Source organism: Zasmidium cellare, assembly GCF_010093935.1.
Source record: "Zasmidium cellare ATCC 36951 unplaced genomic scaffold M409scaffold_56, whole genome shotgun sequence".
Classification (NCBI taxonomy): domain Eukaryota; kingdom Fungi; phylum Ascomycota; class Dothideomycetes; order Mycosphaerellales; family Mycosphaerellaceae; genus Zasmidium; species Zasmidium cellare.
This window is the reverse complement of record NW_022987000.1, coordinates 139,494-152,836: the sequence shown is the minus strand read 5'-3', so window position 1 is coordinate 152,836 and position 13,343 is coordinate 139,494. Positions and strand designations below refer to the sequence as shown.

The 13,343-nt window shown below is 54.8% G+C and overlaps 5 protein-coding genes across 5 annotated transcripts; 2 read left to right on the top strand and 3 right to left on the bottom strand.

Moving 5' to 3' along the window:
- Nucleotides 1-395: 395 nt before the first annotated feature.
- M409DRAFT_29870 (uncharacterized protein) lies at nt 396-1,145 on the top strand (the record flags this gene model as incomplete). The annotated part of the gene is made up of 1 exon (XM_033809659.1): nt 396-1,145. One exon carries the CDS (start codon nt 396-398, stop codon nt 1,143-1,145), a length of 750 nt encoding a protein of 249 aa, XP_033660599.1.
- Nucleotides 1,146-2,606: 1,461 nt separating this feature from the next.
- M409DRAFT_70884 (uncharacterized protein) lies at nt 2,607-3,558 on the bottom strand (the record flags this gene model as incomplete). Its single annotated transcript, XM_033818944.1, has 2 exons — nt 2,607-3,325; nt 3,375-3,558. The coding sequence occupies 2 exons, from the start codon at nt 3,556-3,558 to the stop codon at nt 2,607-2,609; spliced, it is 903 nt and encodes a 300-aa protein (XP_033660598.1).
- A 414-nt stretch (nt 3,559-3,972) lies between these two features.
- On the bottom strand, nt 3,973-4,552 carry M409DRAFT_29868 (uncharacterized protein; the record flags this gene model as incomplete). The annotated part of the gene is made up of 2 exons (XM_033809658.1): nt 3,973-4,271; nt 4,336-4,552. 2 exons carry the CDS (start codon nt 4,550-4,552, stop codon nt 3,973-3,975), a joined length of 516 nt encoding a protein of 171 aa, XP_033660597.1.
- Nucleotides 4,553-5,910: 1,358 nt separating this feature from the next.
- M409DRAFT_70883 (uncharacterized protein) lies at nt 5,911-9,063 on the bottom strand (the record flags this gene model as incomplete). The annotated part of the gene is made up of 3 exons (XM_033818943.1): nt 5,911-7,344; nt 7,399-7,620; nt 7,672-9,063. The coding sequence occupies 3 exons, from the start codon at nt 9,061-9,063 to the stop codon at nt 5,911-5,913; spliced, it is 3,048 nt and encodes a 1,015-aa protein (XP_033660596.1).
- Nucleotides 9,064-10,285: 1,222 nt separating this feature from the next.
- M409DRAFT_70882 (uncharacterized protein) lies at nt 10,286-13,001 on the top strand (the record flags this gene model as incomplete). The annotated part of the gene is made up of 2 exons (XM_033818942.1): nt 10,286-10,466; nt 10,519-13,001. 2 exons carry the CDS (start codon nt 10,286-10,288, stop codon nt 12,999-13,001), a joined length of 2,664 nt encoding a protein of 887 aa, XP_033660595.1.
- Nucleotides 13,002-13,343: the final 342 nt, after the last annotated feature.

Below are 13,343 nucleotides of genomic sequence, written 5' to 3'. Positions count from 1 at the left end.
AGGGGAATCGGAGGATTGGTGGTGTTGTTGGTGGTGTGATGTCCGGCAATGGGGCATGCGGAGGGCGCCGATGGGGATTTTGTGGAGCCTTGCTTGACCTCACCTCTCGGACCACTCTCGCAGGTGGACATTGCACTTTGTGCTACATTCCATCGCTTTAGTCGTCCATCTTCAACATCACAAGGACCACGGGGATTCAAGCTCTGAGGTTGAGAAGGCGGATGAAGACGCTGTCCACCGCCTTTGCCACACCGAAATGCTACTTGCAGCAGCACATCAAGCGCCCACTCAGGATCTTCGCAAGGCATCCAAGCAGCCGCCGAGGAGGCTGAGCTCGGGCGCCAGCTCAGCATATAACATGCACTCAGTCTTTCGTGACCCTTGAGAGCTATGTAATGGCGACCGATTGTGAGCCATCTTGCGTGGCTTACCACGCCAAGAAAGAGCCCAACAACCAACTAAGAATTCCTGCACCCGAAGATGGAGGAATTGAAACACAGCGCTTGCAAGCCGACAGCCTGTACGGCTCCTTGAATCCCCTGAAGACATGGCAGATTCGCATTCTCGAGTTACGGCCCCGATCTGAGCAGTCTGGCTTGGTTGGACGGCTGTTCAACGCAGCGATGCTCGACGGAGGAGGCATTGTCGATCTCGAAACAAAGACATGGCGTGATTTCTTCGCGATCTCCTACTTTTGGGGTGAGGACCAAACCCCGAGATTCCGAATGGACTGCAGCGGTCTACCATACCTCTTGCAAATCGAGGCGTATCGAGCACTGATACGAGTACGTGATGAAGCTTCGCCGGTGTATTTGTGGATTGATACGTTGTGTATTAATCAGCACGATGTCCAAGAGAAGTCGGTTCAGGTGGCGAAGATGCGGTCTATTTATCACAGCGCTGCGTGGGTTCTGGCGTACCTCGGCGAGCCTGAGGCCTGTGCTGATGATAGCGGCCTAGACGGAGAGGCTGTGGATTTCGTTTTTGGCCTTCTGAACGACTACGAGGACTTCCATCGCCTCAAGCCTAGCGAACAGGCGGCAGGCAGCTGTACGGTGACTGAACGCTTAAAAGGCTGCGACACATCAGAGTGGCCGTTTTGTGACCGACATGCTACTTTACTGGAGCGAGGAGTTCATGTGTAATCAGAGCGAAATTGGTTTGATCGAATCTGGATCAAGCAGGAGACTTGGGCTGCTCGCGCTTTGGGCGTACGACTCGGAGTCTCCGTCACGGCATGGCGGACTTTGGGGCTACTGGACGACTGCCTCACATTCGTGTCATCCTTCGCTATGCCTTCGGACTACAAAGCAAGGCTGCACACAAGTGGGAAAACGCTCCTGAACAAGTTAGACGGTCTCACGATTAACACACGATTGGCACTGGCAACTGCTGACAGCGACGATCAGCCCAACCCTGGACTCCAACAAGACAAACCCCAAGACATCGTCAATGTGCTCCAAAAAGCCGTCGACACAAAGTCATCATGTACCCACGACAGAATTTACGCTATGCTGGGCATGTCCATCCGTCAATGTGCAGAGACCTGTTGAACGTCGCACCAATTGCTTCGCGATATCGTACTCTGAGCATCCAGCCACGACGTTCACACGCCTGGCTAGATATATCATCTACCGAGACGAGAGCTTGGACATTCTCTTGCTCGATTCTGCCTTCCCTCGGCCAGAGCATGCCGGCGAGTGGACGGGGAAATGCTACCATCGTGGGTTCCTGACTGGCGTCGGGATTTCAGTGCTGGTCAGAGATTCAGCGTCCTTCCTGAGGATTGGCAAACAGTCCACTGGCAGCAAGAGTCCCGACAAAAGTCCCTGGAAACGCTGTGCCTTCGAGGCTGCATTCTCGGTACGATCGAGCATCCTGAGTCCCCGGAGTTCCGGAGTAATGCACCGATTCGTTGGACACATCCTGAACTGCCTCCATACGGTTGGGTAGATATGCCTGCGAAATTGTGGGATACGGTACTCAATGGAGATCTTGTCGCTCTAATTCCCGGTTTGCACGCACCCGCCCTTCTACGAGCAACAGGCGTTCCAAAAACTTATCAATATGTGGGCCGCATAAAACCGTGGTCAAACTATCGTCGGAAGAAAAGCTACTTTGATACGGTAGAGTGGTTTTCCTTCCAGGCAAAGTACCTCGCCTATAAAGTCGAACCTATCACTTTGGTATAGTCTATAGGCCTTCGCTGAAAGGTCTGCACTTATCCAACGGTGACACATCCACGTTCTTTCCAAGGCTCTGCGAACAATCCACATTCTCAAGACCTCGACAAGCTTTTGCGATGCCTCGATAAGGCATTCTTTTGCGCCTCATCCCACGAACCACGCTTGCAGGTGGGATGTGTCGGTGTATCACTATGTCGGATATCTTGCACCCCTGGTGCAACAAAGCGATGCCTTAGAAGAGCGCGACTACCCCGACTGGGACTCCTCCTTGGTTCGCGTCCTTGAGCTTAGAATTGAGGACCCTGAGCTGAATGAGCTGAAAGTAATCGATCTGGTATGATCACATCAACCACGACTGTTTGAGAGGCTTCTCTGCTTCCTATTCTGGAACTCACCACCCATACAGCACCGCTCCTAATCTCAATGCCTCCCTAGAAACTCCAACACCACCTCGACAAACTCCTCCGGCCCCTCCTCAGCAAGATAATGCCCCACCCCCTCCACAACACCCACCTCCACCACCCCATCCTCCGTAACCTCCCTCACCATCCCTTCCGCCTCCTCCCTCTGCCAACTCCTCTCCCCACTCAACACCATCGTCGGCACAGCACACTTCCCCTCCCTCCTCACCCACTCCAAATTTTCCTCCGCATCCGTCTCAAAAGCAGCATACCACCCCATCGCAGCCCTCATAACCCCCTCCTTCGCATACTCGTCGGCGTAGAAAGAGATGTCCTCTTCGGCCGGGAAGACATCCCTCCTAAAACTTATCTTCCTCAAAAAATGCTCCACATACCCCTTCTCCTTCCCCTGCACCAACATCGCCGCGAGATCCGGGACGGTGTGGAACACGAAATGGAATTGCTGCGTCGTTCGCGAGGGGACCGTGCGATCTAAGCGATATGTCTCCGTTCCCGGGAGGGGACATTCGCCCCAGATGACGCTGCGGACGCGGTGGGGATGGCGTGAGGCGAGGGCGTAGGCGACCATGCCGCCGATGTCGTGGCCTATGATGTGGATTGGGGATGGGAGGTGCAGATGGTCGAGGAGGGCGAGGAGGTCTTGGGCTAGGGTTGTTTTGAGGAAGTCGTTCGTGGGGGCGGTGGAGGATCCTGTTCCTCGGAGGTCGGGGGCGATGCCTTTATCATGTCAGCTCGTCTTGCTTTAAGGGGGAAAGTGGGAATTTACAGCGGTAGCCTTGAGCTGCGAGTAAGGGGATGACATGGCGGAATTGGTGAGAGGTTTGCGGGAAGCCGTGGAGAAGCAGGAGTGTTCTTGCCGCGGAGGGTACGTTTGTGTTGGGAGGATGGGTGTCGAGGTAGGAGATTTGAAGGGTTGGCGTGATGGTTGCGATGTGGTGGTTGAGGGCCATGGTTGATGAGGCTGGTGGTTAAGTGCGTGTTTGGAGTCAAGATAATGTCGAGGGCCGGGCATGGTCGGTTCGAGAGTGACTTATGTATCTTGTCCGTCCCCAGCTGGATTGATAATCGTTCACGATCTTCAGCGTCATTTCTCCAGCCTTGAGACGCCCAATGACGCTGATGACGCTGTTGCAGCGCAATACTACATTCACCACTTCGAAAGCTTCGACAAGTTTGAGGAGAGGCGAAGTCGAGCAAGGCAGATGAGTTCTCATTTCTCAATATAGTGCCTAGTACTCGAAGGAATCAAACACGCAAAACATTCAGTTCATCTCAGCCTTGTGTCCACGCCAAGCTTTCACTCGCATTTCACCGTGCCCTTCCTTCCCATCGCAGCAAGCAGAAAGCATCAGCCCGGAGACATCTCATTCAAAGACGCACGAGGTCTCTCGACACTCGGGAGGCTTCTCGCCCACCCACATGTTGCAAGGGTCTATGCACACAAACGACACAAACTCGCCCTCGAGATGCCAGTCGCCAAGTTTGATGCAAGTCTCTTCGGTGCCCTTGCCGAATAACTGGTTATGGTCCGAGCAGGCAAGCGCGTCATCAGCCGTGCTGCCCGTGACTGGGAGGTAATCACCGACATTGCATAGCGTGCGCTTGCCGTAGCGGAAGGACTTGGGCTGAGGTTGTATGGGCGACGTGCAGCCTTCGACATCTGCTTGCAAGGGTACGGTCAGTAAGGGCGAAGTGAAGCGAGGACTGGGGTATGTCATTTTGCTCACTGGCGCCGTTGTTCGTGTGCCATTCGCAGTTGTCACCCGCGTTGCCTGCGATGCGACACCAGTAGGTGCGTTCGCCCCAGTATCTCGTGTAGTTGTAGGACGTGTCGGCGTCGCAGTTCTCGCCGGTGTAGAAGGCGATTTCCCAATGCAACGAGGCCATGACAGGGACGAGGAAGGCAGCCACAAGGGCGAGGATGAAGTGAGCCGAAGGCGACATGATGCTAGTCTGCAAGTTGAACGGTCATTCAAAACTCCACGCCCTCAAGTACTCAGTTCCCTTACATCTTGCCAGTCACTTGAGATCGAGCGTGGTGATCTATTGGTCGAATGTAGGTCTTGTGGTAGAAGTGTGTCAATGTGTTGTGTTGTTGTGTGTGTGTGTCTCACACGAGGGGGTCTGTGATCAGAGAGTGGTGGTGGTGGTGGTGGTGGTGGTGGTGGTGGTGGTTGTTGTTTGGATGAAGTCGAGAGAAGACGGATGTAGCACTTTAAGTAGCTCGCTCGCGACTTATCGAGGAAGTCACCGAATCGTTCCTTCCCTTCTCAGCGCGAGGCAGGGCAGGAGCGACCTCGAAGTGAGCAGCACGTGCACGACTTGCTCAGCACGCGTTCGATGAAGTGAAGGAGAAATTGCCGCCCTCATGTTCAGAGTGAGATCTTCTAACGGAGTCTTGCCTGCTAATTGTCAGCCAGAACGGAGCGTGATGAGTTTTTGTTGTCCTCACTTGCATGTCCACGGTTGCAAGCGCCCATCGTCTTTTGGAGTTGATGAGATTGAAATGGAAGACGGATAACTTGTTTGGAGACTTCAACTCCACACCCTTTCCATCAACTACATAACAATAAGGTAGGTATCTTCCTTCGCTCCCATCGCTCCCAGCATGCAGCAAAACCCTTTCCTTGGCCCCTTCCCTTTCCCTTTCCATCCCATCTCCCATGATGTTAAAAAAAGAGGTCTCGCCTTCGCATCACCAGCAAAGCGAATGGAACTGAATGAATCTTCATCACGTCGTCAGTCAGAAAAAAAGCAAAAGCAAAAAATCAGAATAGAAACTTCAGCGTGCCTGCCAGTGCAGCGGCTCTCGCAAGAGCTCAAATCAATGTCTCTGCACCGCCGCTGCTAGCAATAGCCTCGCTCGATCGTTCGTCGCTGTCGGATGCCCGGTTCGTTCTTCCCGTGTCGACCGGGTTGTTGGTAATTTGTTGATAGTGATGGTGTGCGTGGTCGTGGTTAGATGCTCTCCGGTAAATTCATAGAGCTCTCCAGCCGGCACTGACAGGCCGGTACGTAAATAGCAACGTCGAATGTCCGTCATAGCAATGTATCGAGCCGATGGATCTCCGTCCACCTGCCGCGGAGTCTATATCGCCTTTTGCCCGCCGTATTCGCTACGTGTCTCGTAGCGGTCGTGTCGATGCCTGATCGGTCGATTCGGATGGCGTTCCAGGCTGTAATATCAGCGGCCCTGTATGGTGTCGGCCTGCGATTGGTCATGGCCTTGTTGCTGAGCTGGCATCGCACCACTCTTAGGTCGCTGGCCAAATGAGATAAGAGTCACGCATCGCCTTGGTCTCTCATCGTTGGCAGAAGAGCTCAATCTCTCCCATTCCACCAATGCCTTCGCCCTTTTGTTCTCTCCACGTCTCAAACGCTGTCTGGACGTCTTCATCGGACTGAATGCTGACATAGTCGTCCTCATCCAGGTACTTCAGCTTCACGTGGATCCTCTCCTGACCATCCTTGCTGATCCCTCGATCCCCGAGCGTGAGATTCGTCGACCGTTGCAGCTTCGCGTCGATGCGGTCCTTCAGAGTCTGGTAGCTGATGGTCGTGGAAACAACCAGCGTCAGTGTTTGCGAGGCCAATGGACACTGGACCTTGACTTTGAGCTGGGCTGGCGTCGTCGGTGAGGGTTCGACTGGCGGTGGAGGCGACATGGCCTGCGCTCTCGGTGCTGATGGCGTCCTCGATGAAGGGTACTGGGGCACTCCAGGACGATGTGGGCCACCGTACCCATAATCTGTTGGCGACATGTCTTGCTGTACAGAGTACTGCCTTTCTCTCAACATCTGAGGAGATCCCCGCCCCGGCATGCCATTGGCCAAATTGGGTGACCCTGTCTGGCTTCTCTGGTACCCAGGTGGCACTTCAGGTACAGGCGGCTGACCCCCATTCCTCAAAGCTACCCGCTGGCCGTTGTGGATGTCTGGACTGCTGGCAGACCGGTTACGGGGCCCTGGCATCTGTTGTGAACTGTGCATGCCACTGCCAGGGGGGAACCCAGGTCGTGGAGCTGGACTTCTCGCAGTAGGACCGTATCCATTTGGAGGCGCATTCTGCGGTCGTCCCATGGCTGGCGCCGTGAAGCGAGAGCTTCCATGGCCTTCCTCGTAGTACCCGTTTTGTGGATATACCTGCCTGGGGAAAGGATACATGCCAGAGCTAGCGCTTGTTCTTGAGGACATTGGGGAGTCTACTGTTGGAGAGAAATAGCTATCCATGCGCTGATCGCCATTTGGTGATGCGGCTTGCTGTTGCAACTCTCTTGTTCTGAGAGTGAGCGCAGGACTTGGCGTGATGCCTTGCGGAAGTCGTGGTGGCGGCGGTCGACTGGAAAGCGATTGGCCACTCTCACCAGTTGTGCTTCGAGATCGCAGCGAACTTGAGCTGCCGTTCCTGCTTTGTGAGTAACTTCCACTGCTGTGTGGGTATGGGTGACCCGGCCAGCCCCCTGATGCGCTGCCGACGGTATCGACATCGTCCTCCTCGTCTTCTTCATCTATGTCTTGTGCGTAAGGGTTTTCGAGGGCGGGTTGATTCTGCATATAGATGAATTCGTTCACGCTCGTGCCGGCCGAGCGGCTTCCGTCGCTGTTCCTTGCGACCGACGCTCGTTCGCGATAGCTCTTTCGTTGTTTCTCGATCTGTGCGGCCCACTTGTTCAAAGCTTCGTGAGTAGTAAATCGGATGATGAAATTCTCGATGCTCGGGTCGCCTTTCCAGAAAATCTGACATGTATATGAGCCTAGAGCCAATCAAATCAGCCTTGATTCTGAACATACCCATTCATTACTCTTCACGAGCAGAGGGTAATCACTCATCATACCGGGTTTGGACAGTGAGACCAAATCAGTAACGTTCTGCATGAAGATGCGGCCCTTGAGTTGCAACTTCGGTTTGCCCTTGTTGTCGACCAGGTTCTTGTTCGAAAGCTTGTTCTTGGGTTTGTTCAAGTCAATGTTCTTGCAGCACAAGAGTATGGTCTCGAACAAGTATACGTGGTACTGATATCACGAAGTCAGCAGTGTTGACGTACATGCTTGAGTCACACTTACCTGTCTTTCGCCATCTTTACCACTGGCGAGGTTCTCGCTCTTGAGCACTGTGAAGGTTCCGTACAGTAGGAGATCGCCAAAGCCTTCGACTCGGTGGCCTTTCCAGTCCTCCACTCGCATCTTCAGTTCTTGGACAGCCTCAATCTTCTCCTCCTTGGCAACGGCATCGTTTGTTCGGTTCAGCACAGCAGTGGCGGCCTCCATTCCAGATTTGAGTTCTTCTTTTCTCTGATCGTCCAAATCTCCTTTCTTATACAACTGCTCCAACAGAAGAGGGTATTTTGTCAATCTTTGGAAAGGCTTCATCAAGAAGGAATGTAACGACGCAGGGGATTCGACCATCTGGCGCATCTCTATGCTACCGCCAGCCTCTTTGAGCTTCGAAAAGTCGGCGATCACAGTCTTTTCGCATTTTTTCTGATTTGCAATGTAGGGCTCGTACACGTCGAAAGCCTTGCCGTACAACTGGAAAAGCTTGCCCCAGTTCTGCTCTTCTTCGGGCTGAGCATTCGTTTGTTCGACACGGATCAGGAATCGGCGCTGAAAGTCCAGGAGATTGTTCAGGTTCAGGAAGATATCGTGGACCGCGTCTCCGGGAATCACACCTTTCTCCTCGACGAGAAGCTTAAAGGCCTGCAACAGTTCCAGATGTTGGACATATGTTCGTTCAGATTTGACGAGCTCGGCAACGATGTGTTGGCGCTGGGTACGCTTCGCCGCTTGCTCCAAGTCAGGCGTGGGGCGCACATCTTCGATCAACCCTCGTGCTACAAGCAAATCCAGCACGCGATTTACGACTCTCGCAATTTTGACGAAGCCTGTGGTATCGTCTCCATACAAGTCCGTTATGATGAATAGCTCTTCCTGTGGGATCTTCAACTCATTCATACACGCTCTCACGAACTGCAGAGTGGCCGCCTTTCCTCTCTTCTCTTCCTTCACGCCCTGAGGCATACTCAGAGGTTGATCGGGTTGCAGGGCGTTGTATAGCAGTATCAAAGGATATCCACGTCGAAAAAGTCGCCACAGAAGAGTGACAGGATCTGTGTCATCGTCTGCGTCTTCCTCCTCCGCCAACAGACAGTCGTTGAAACCTGGCACTCCTAATAACCGCTGGCGCAATGCGACGCATATCTGGAAGAGGGAGCTGCTTGCGTCGGCGACGCTGTTCATGATATTGTCCGTTGGTTTGACATCGTAAGTGCTGTTGGCGCTGGAGCCAGCGCTTGCGATCACGGAAGAGGCATTTGACGGCATCGGCGGGGGGAAGAGAGTGCTATGAGCAGTCCCTTGGGTGGTATCGCTATTTCGACTGCTGGGTTGCGACTGGATGCTGTAGTTGGAAGAGGTGTGGCCCTGGGACTGCACCAAGGGGCTCTGGGCGGCGCTCATGTTGGAGGAGGGGTGGCGGTGGGAGAGATTCTGGGCGTAGTGCGGCTGGTCGACGACTCCTGGCGGGTTCAAGGGTGCGGTCAAGGATCGAACGTAATGCGGATGGCCATGAGACGCGACTTCCATATCGCCGGCCTCAGACTAGGTCCGTCATAGGTCCAGACAGCGGGCCAGTTGTTGGGTGGTGAGGAATGCGGTGGGTGTCGGCGGTGGGAGAGGGAGGAGGGGCGAGACGCGGCGGCGGCGGTGGGCGCTGGATGCGGGAATGCGGTCTTGGTCTGGGCCGGCTTGCAGATGGTGGAGGGGGGGCAGTCAGTGGAAGGGGTGTGTGCGATGAGTCGCGGGCAGCGGGCGCGAGTCGGGGGCGGTGGTGGTGGTGGATGGCGGCGGCGTCAGGCGGACAGCAGCAGCAGCAGTGGTGAGGGCATGCAACAATGCAATGCAGCGTGATGCAGACTGGAGCGGTGGGCTTGAAAGGGGACAGCGACTACTAGCAGCAGGCGTGGCCGACAGCGACCAGCGGTAGCAGCCCAGCGCCGGCCCCACAAGCTTCTCTTTGTGTTTGCGACTGCCCTTAGTCGCCAGGGACTCGCCCGCTGATTGGCCGGCGCCCTCTAACACTTCGCCGTCAAACACAGTGCTGGGAAGCGCCCAGCTGCAACGTCGTGACCGTCGCGGTGATCGCAGGCGGCGACGAGATGGAGCACGCTGACATGGCGCTGCCGCCCGTCCGCATCGCGCCCACCGCTGAAAATCGAGCGAGCATCCGTCACTCTGCACGCCCTGAGTCGTGCCTCGCCCGCCGCCAAGCACCCTTTGGTCGGTCGGCTCGATCCCCTGTCGCGGTCGCTCCCGTGTCACCGGCGGCAGAGTGGAGTGAAAGCACGGGCGCCCCAAACACTCAAGCAAGCACCATCACAGGATCGAAGACACGTGAAGCATCGCGCGACATGTGAATGAACGACGAGCGAGTGATTGATTGACGGACTGACGCATTGAGCCGACTGCCGCTCAACCTGCACCACCACTCAATCAACACCCTCACTCTGCCTGCAACGGACTTGCCCAAACCGCTCTCACTGCTGCACCGCACCCGAACCGTCGCCGGCGCATTACGACATCACTCGCCGCCGACAACAACACCGCTGCCAGTGCGACAACCTTCCGCCACCACGACCTGCGGTGCACGCGCGATTCTCGGTGCCTCGTGCACACCGCCACCATGCTCCCCGACCAGAGACCCCAACCGGACGAGGGCTTTCACAGCCAGCCTGGCAGCGACACCAACTCGCAGCCTGGCGACAATGACGACGGCATGGCTGAGTCCGACGACATCGCTGTGCCATCCAAGGTCGATGACCTTCGACTACAGATCCTCGAGCTACCGGTCGCTACTCGTCTTCGTATGTCCCCTCAGATCTGGTTGGCAAGCAAACAACTGACAATCACACCCAGAGCTGATCAAAGATGTCTGCCCATCCTTCCCCACCTCCCTTCTCTACGATCTACACGGCAAAATCGGTGGCATGGTCTACTTTGATCCTGTGCGCTATCTGCCTAACGAGCTCATCTTGCACATCTTCTCCCACCTCTCCCCACCAGATCTCCTCACGGCTTCAATAGTCTCTAAACCCTGGCGCGAGCGGACCCAGGATGAAAAGCTATGGCATGACTGTTTCGGTCGCGAAGGGTGGGTGGTGGACAAGAAGAAGATGGAGTCACAGGAAGAGCTCGCAAAGAAGAAGGGTGCTCAAGTCGCTGAGCGCATCATGCGAACTGCCCGTCCAGGCTCTGGTCTGGAGCGACGGGAGAGCCGTAAGAGGCCGCGCGAGGAGGCGTTCAGTGAGACCGAGAGCACCAGAGCAAACGTCGAGGAGCAGTCTACAGAAGACGAGGGAGACACCAGTGATCGTCCAGATGAGATGGAGGGGGTGGAGTCCTCTACTCCGAACATTGGCGCCATACGTTCGAACGCAGGAAATGTGCCAGGTACGACCATGACCGCCAAAGATGCTTTGATGGACTTTGCAACACCATCTTCGGCAGTGCAATCACCTACAGATGGTCCTGTTCTTGAGAGTGAATTCTCCATCAAGATCGCACCCACTGTCTTCAGTACGGCCAAGGAACCCAAGTTCAGTTGGCCTTATCTTTATAAACAACGTCGGAAGCTGGAGAAAAATTGGGAAATGGGAAAATATACCATGTTTCGGCTTCCCGATCCAAATCACGAGGAGGAAGGACACGCAGAATGTGTTTACACTATTCAGCACTCCGGGAGATGGCTTGTGTCAGGATCTCGTGACAAGACGATTCGGATCTGGGACTTGGACACCTACCGGTTAAAGGGCAAGCCGTTGCAAGGCCATGAGCAGAGCGTCCTGTGTCTCCAGTTCGATGCAAAGCCTGGTGACAAGAACGACATTATCATCAGTGGTGGCAGTGACGCATATGTCATCGCCTGGCGATTCTCTACTGGCGAGGTTCTCCACAAGATCAGGAAGGCCCACGACGAGAGCGTTCTGAACCTACGCTTCGATGACCGGTACCTCGTCACATGCTCCAAGGATAAGACCATCAAGATCTGGAACCGTCAAGCCATCGCGAAGGACAGTGAGGTCATCCCTGATTGTGTGATTGATGAATTTCTGAGCGATCCGAAGTATAATGCAGCGCTGGTCCAGCCTTTTACCTTGCTTAATACTATGACTGGGCATCAAGCTGCCGTGAATGCTGTCCAAATCCACGGAGACACCATCGTCTCGGCATCAGGAGACCGCACCATCAAGTCCTGGGACATCAACAAAGGCAGCAGCTTCAAGAAGTCCTACAGTGGACACACCAAGGGCATTGCCTGTGTGCAATTTGACGGCCGTCGCATTGTCAGTGGCTCTTCAGACAATTCTGTCCGCATTTTCGACTACGACACCACAGCCGAAGTTGCGTGTCTCGATGGCCACAACAATCTTGTACGCACTGTGCAAGCACGGTTTGGCGACCTTCAGACCATTTCTGACGATGAGCTCCTGGAAGAAGCTCGGGAAGCTGACAAGAGGTTCCTTGAAGCGCTTGACAAGGGCATGGTGCCGCAGGAGGCGTCTCGTCGGCGTGAGCCACGTAATGCGGGCTCAAGTCGGCCAGAAGACATGCTCTCGTACGGCACCAAGGTCCCTCCAGGTGGTGGCGGCAGCAAATGGGCCAAGATCGTTTCTGGATCTTACGACGAGACTGTGATCATCTGGAAGCGCAGCAAAGACGGCAAGTGGAGACCGAATCAACGTCTACACCAAGGCATGCTCTTGAACCATCCCAATACTGCAAGCCGAATCAGACCAAATGCCGTACCCCAGCCAGCCAACCTCAACAACATCAATGCGCAGGCTGTCAATCCGCAGCAGCTGAATGCGAGCCAACAGGCCCAACATCTGCTCAACCAAGCTCAAAATCAACTACTTCAAGTCAACACTATCCTTCAGCAGCCACCAGTTGGCACTGCCCAACAACCAGTACCAAACTCACAGCTCTCTGCAATGACAGCAGCTCAGAATCACCTGAATCTGCAAATGCAAGCCATTGCCAGTCAGCAACACCATCACGCTATAAACAATGGTGTCGCCGCACTGCAACAAGCTGCTGGCCCTGCTGTCAACGCCAACCCTGCCCAGAACCAGCAAGCACCAGCACAAGGTGGGCATGCAGCAGGTCAACCAGCGCAAGCTAATCCAGGCCATCACCACCATCACCATCATCATCATCACCATCACGCAGGTGCTAACGGTGTTCCCAATCCCCGTGAGTCAAATAGGGTCTTCAAGCTGCAATTTGACGCCCGACGGATCATCGCGTGCAGTCAAAATAAGGTCATTGTAGGTTGGGACTTTGCGGCGGGCGACCGAGATTTGGAGTGGATCGGGGACTGGAGTGTGGAGACTGCGTGAGGTTGACTACCAGGGCGTTGGGTCCGGGTACCTTATGCTTTCCAAGGTATACCACGAACTCTATGATTGAAGATTCATGGAAAGTTTGAAGTGGTACCGGCGCGATGGAATGATGACCGTCGTGAGCCAGATGGGCTCGAGCGGACGACTTGCACTTCTTCTTGTAAGATAAGTAGGGCAACACAATAGGACGGGAGAAGAAGATATGAAATGACCTTTCTTCAAGACGATTAATGGATATGCCCTCACCTTCACGCGATTACCGCATCGAGGCAATGCGTTTATACTTTCCACCACCACGAGCTCCGCGGATCCATCGCAAGACCTCGGCTTTCACTGGCG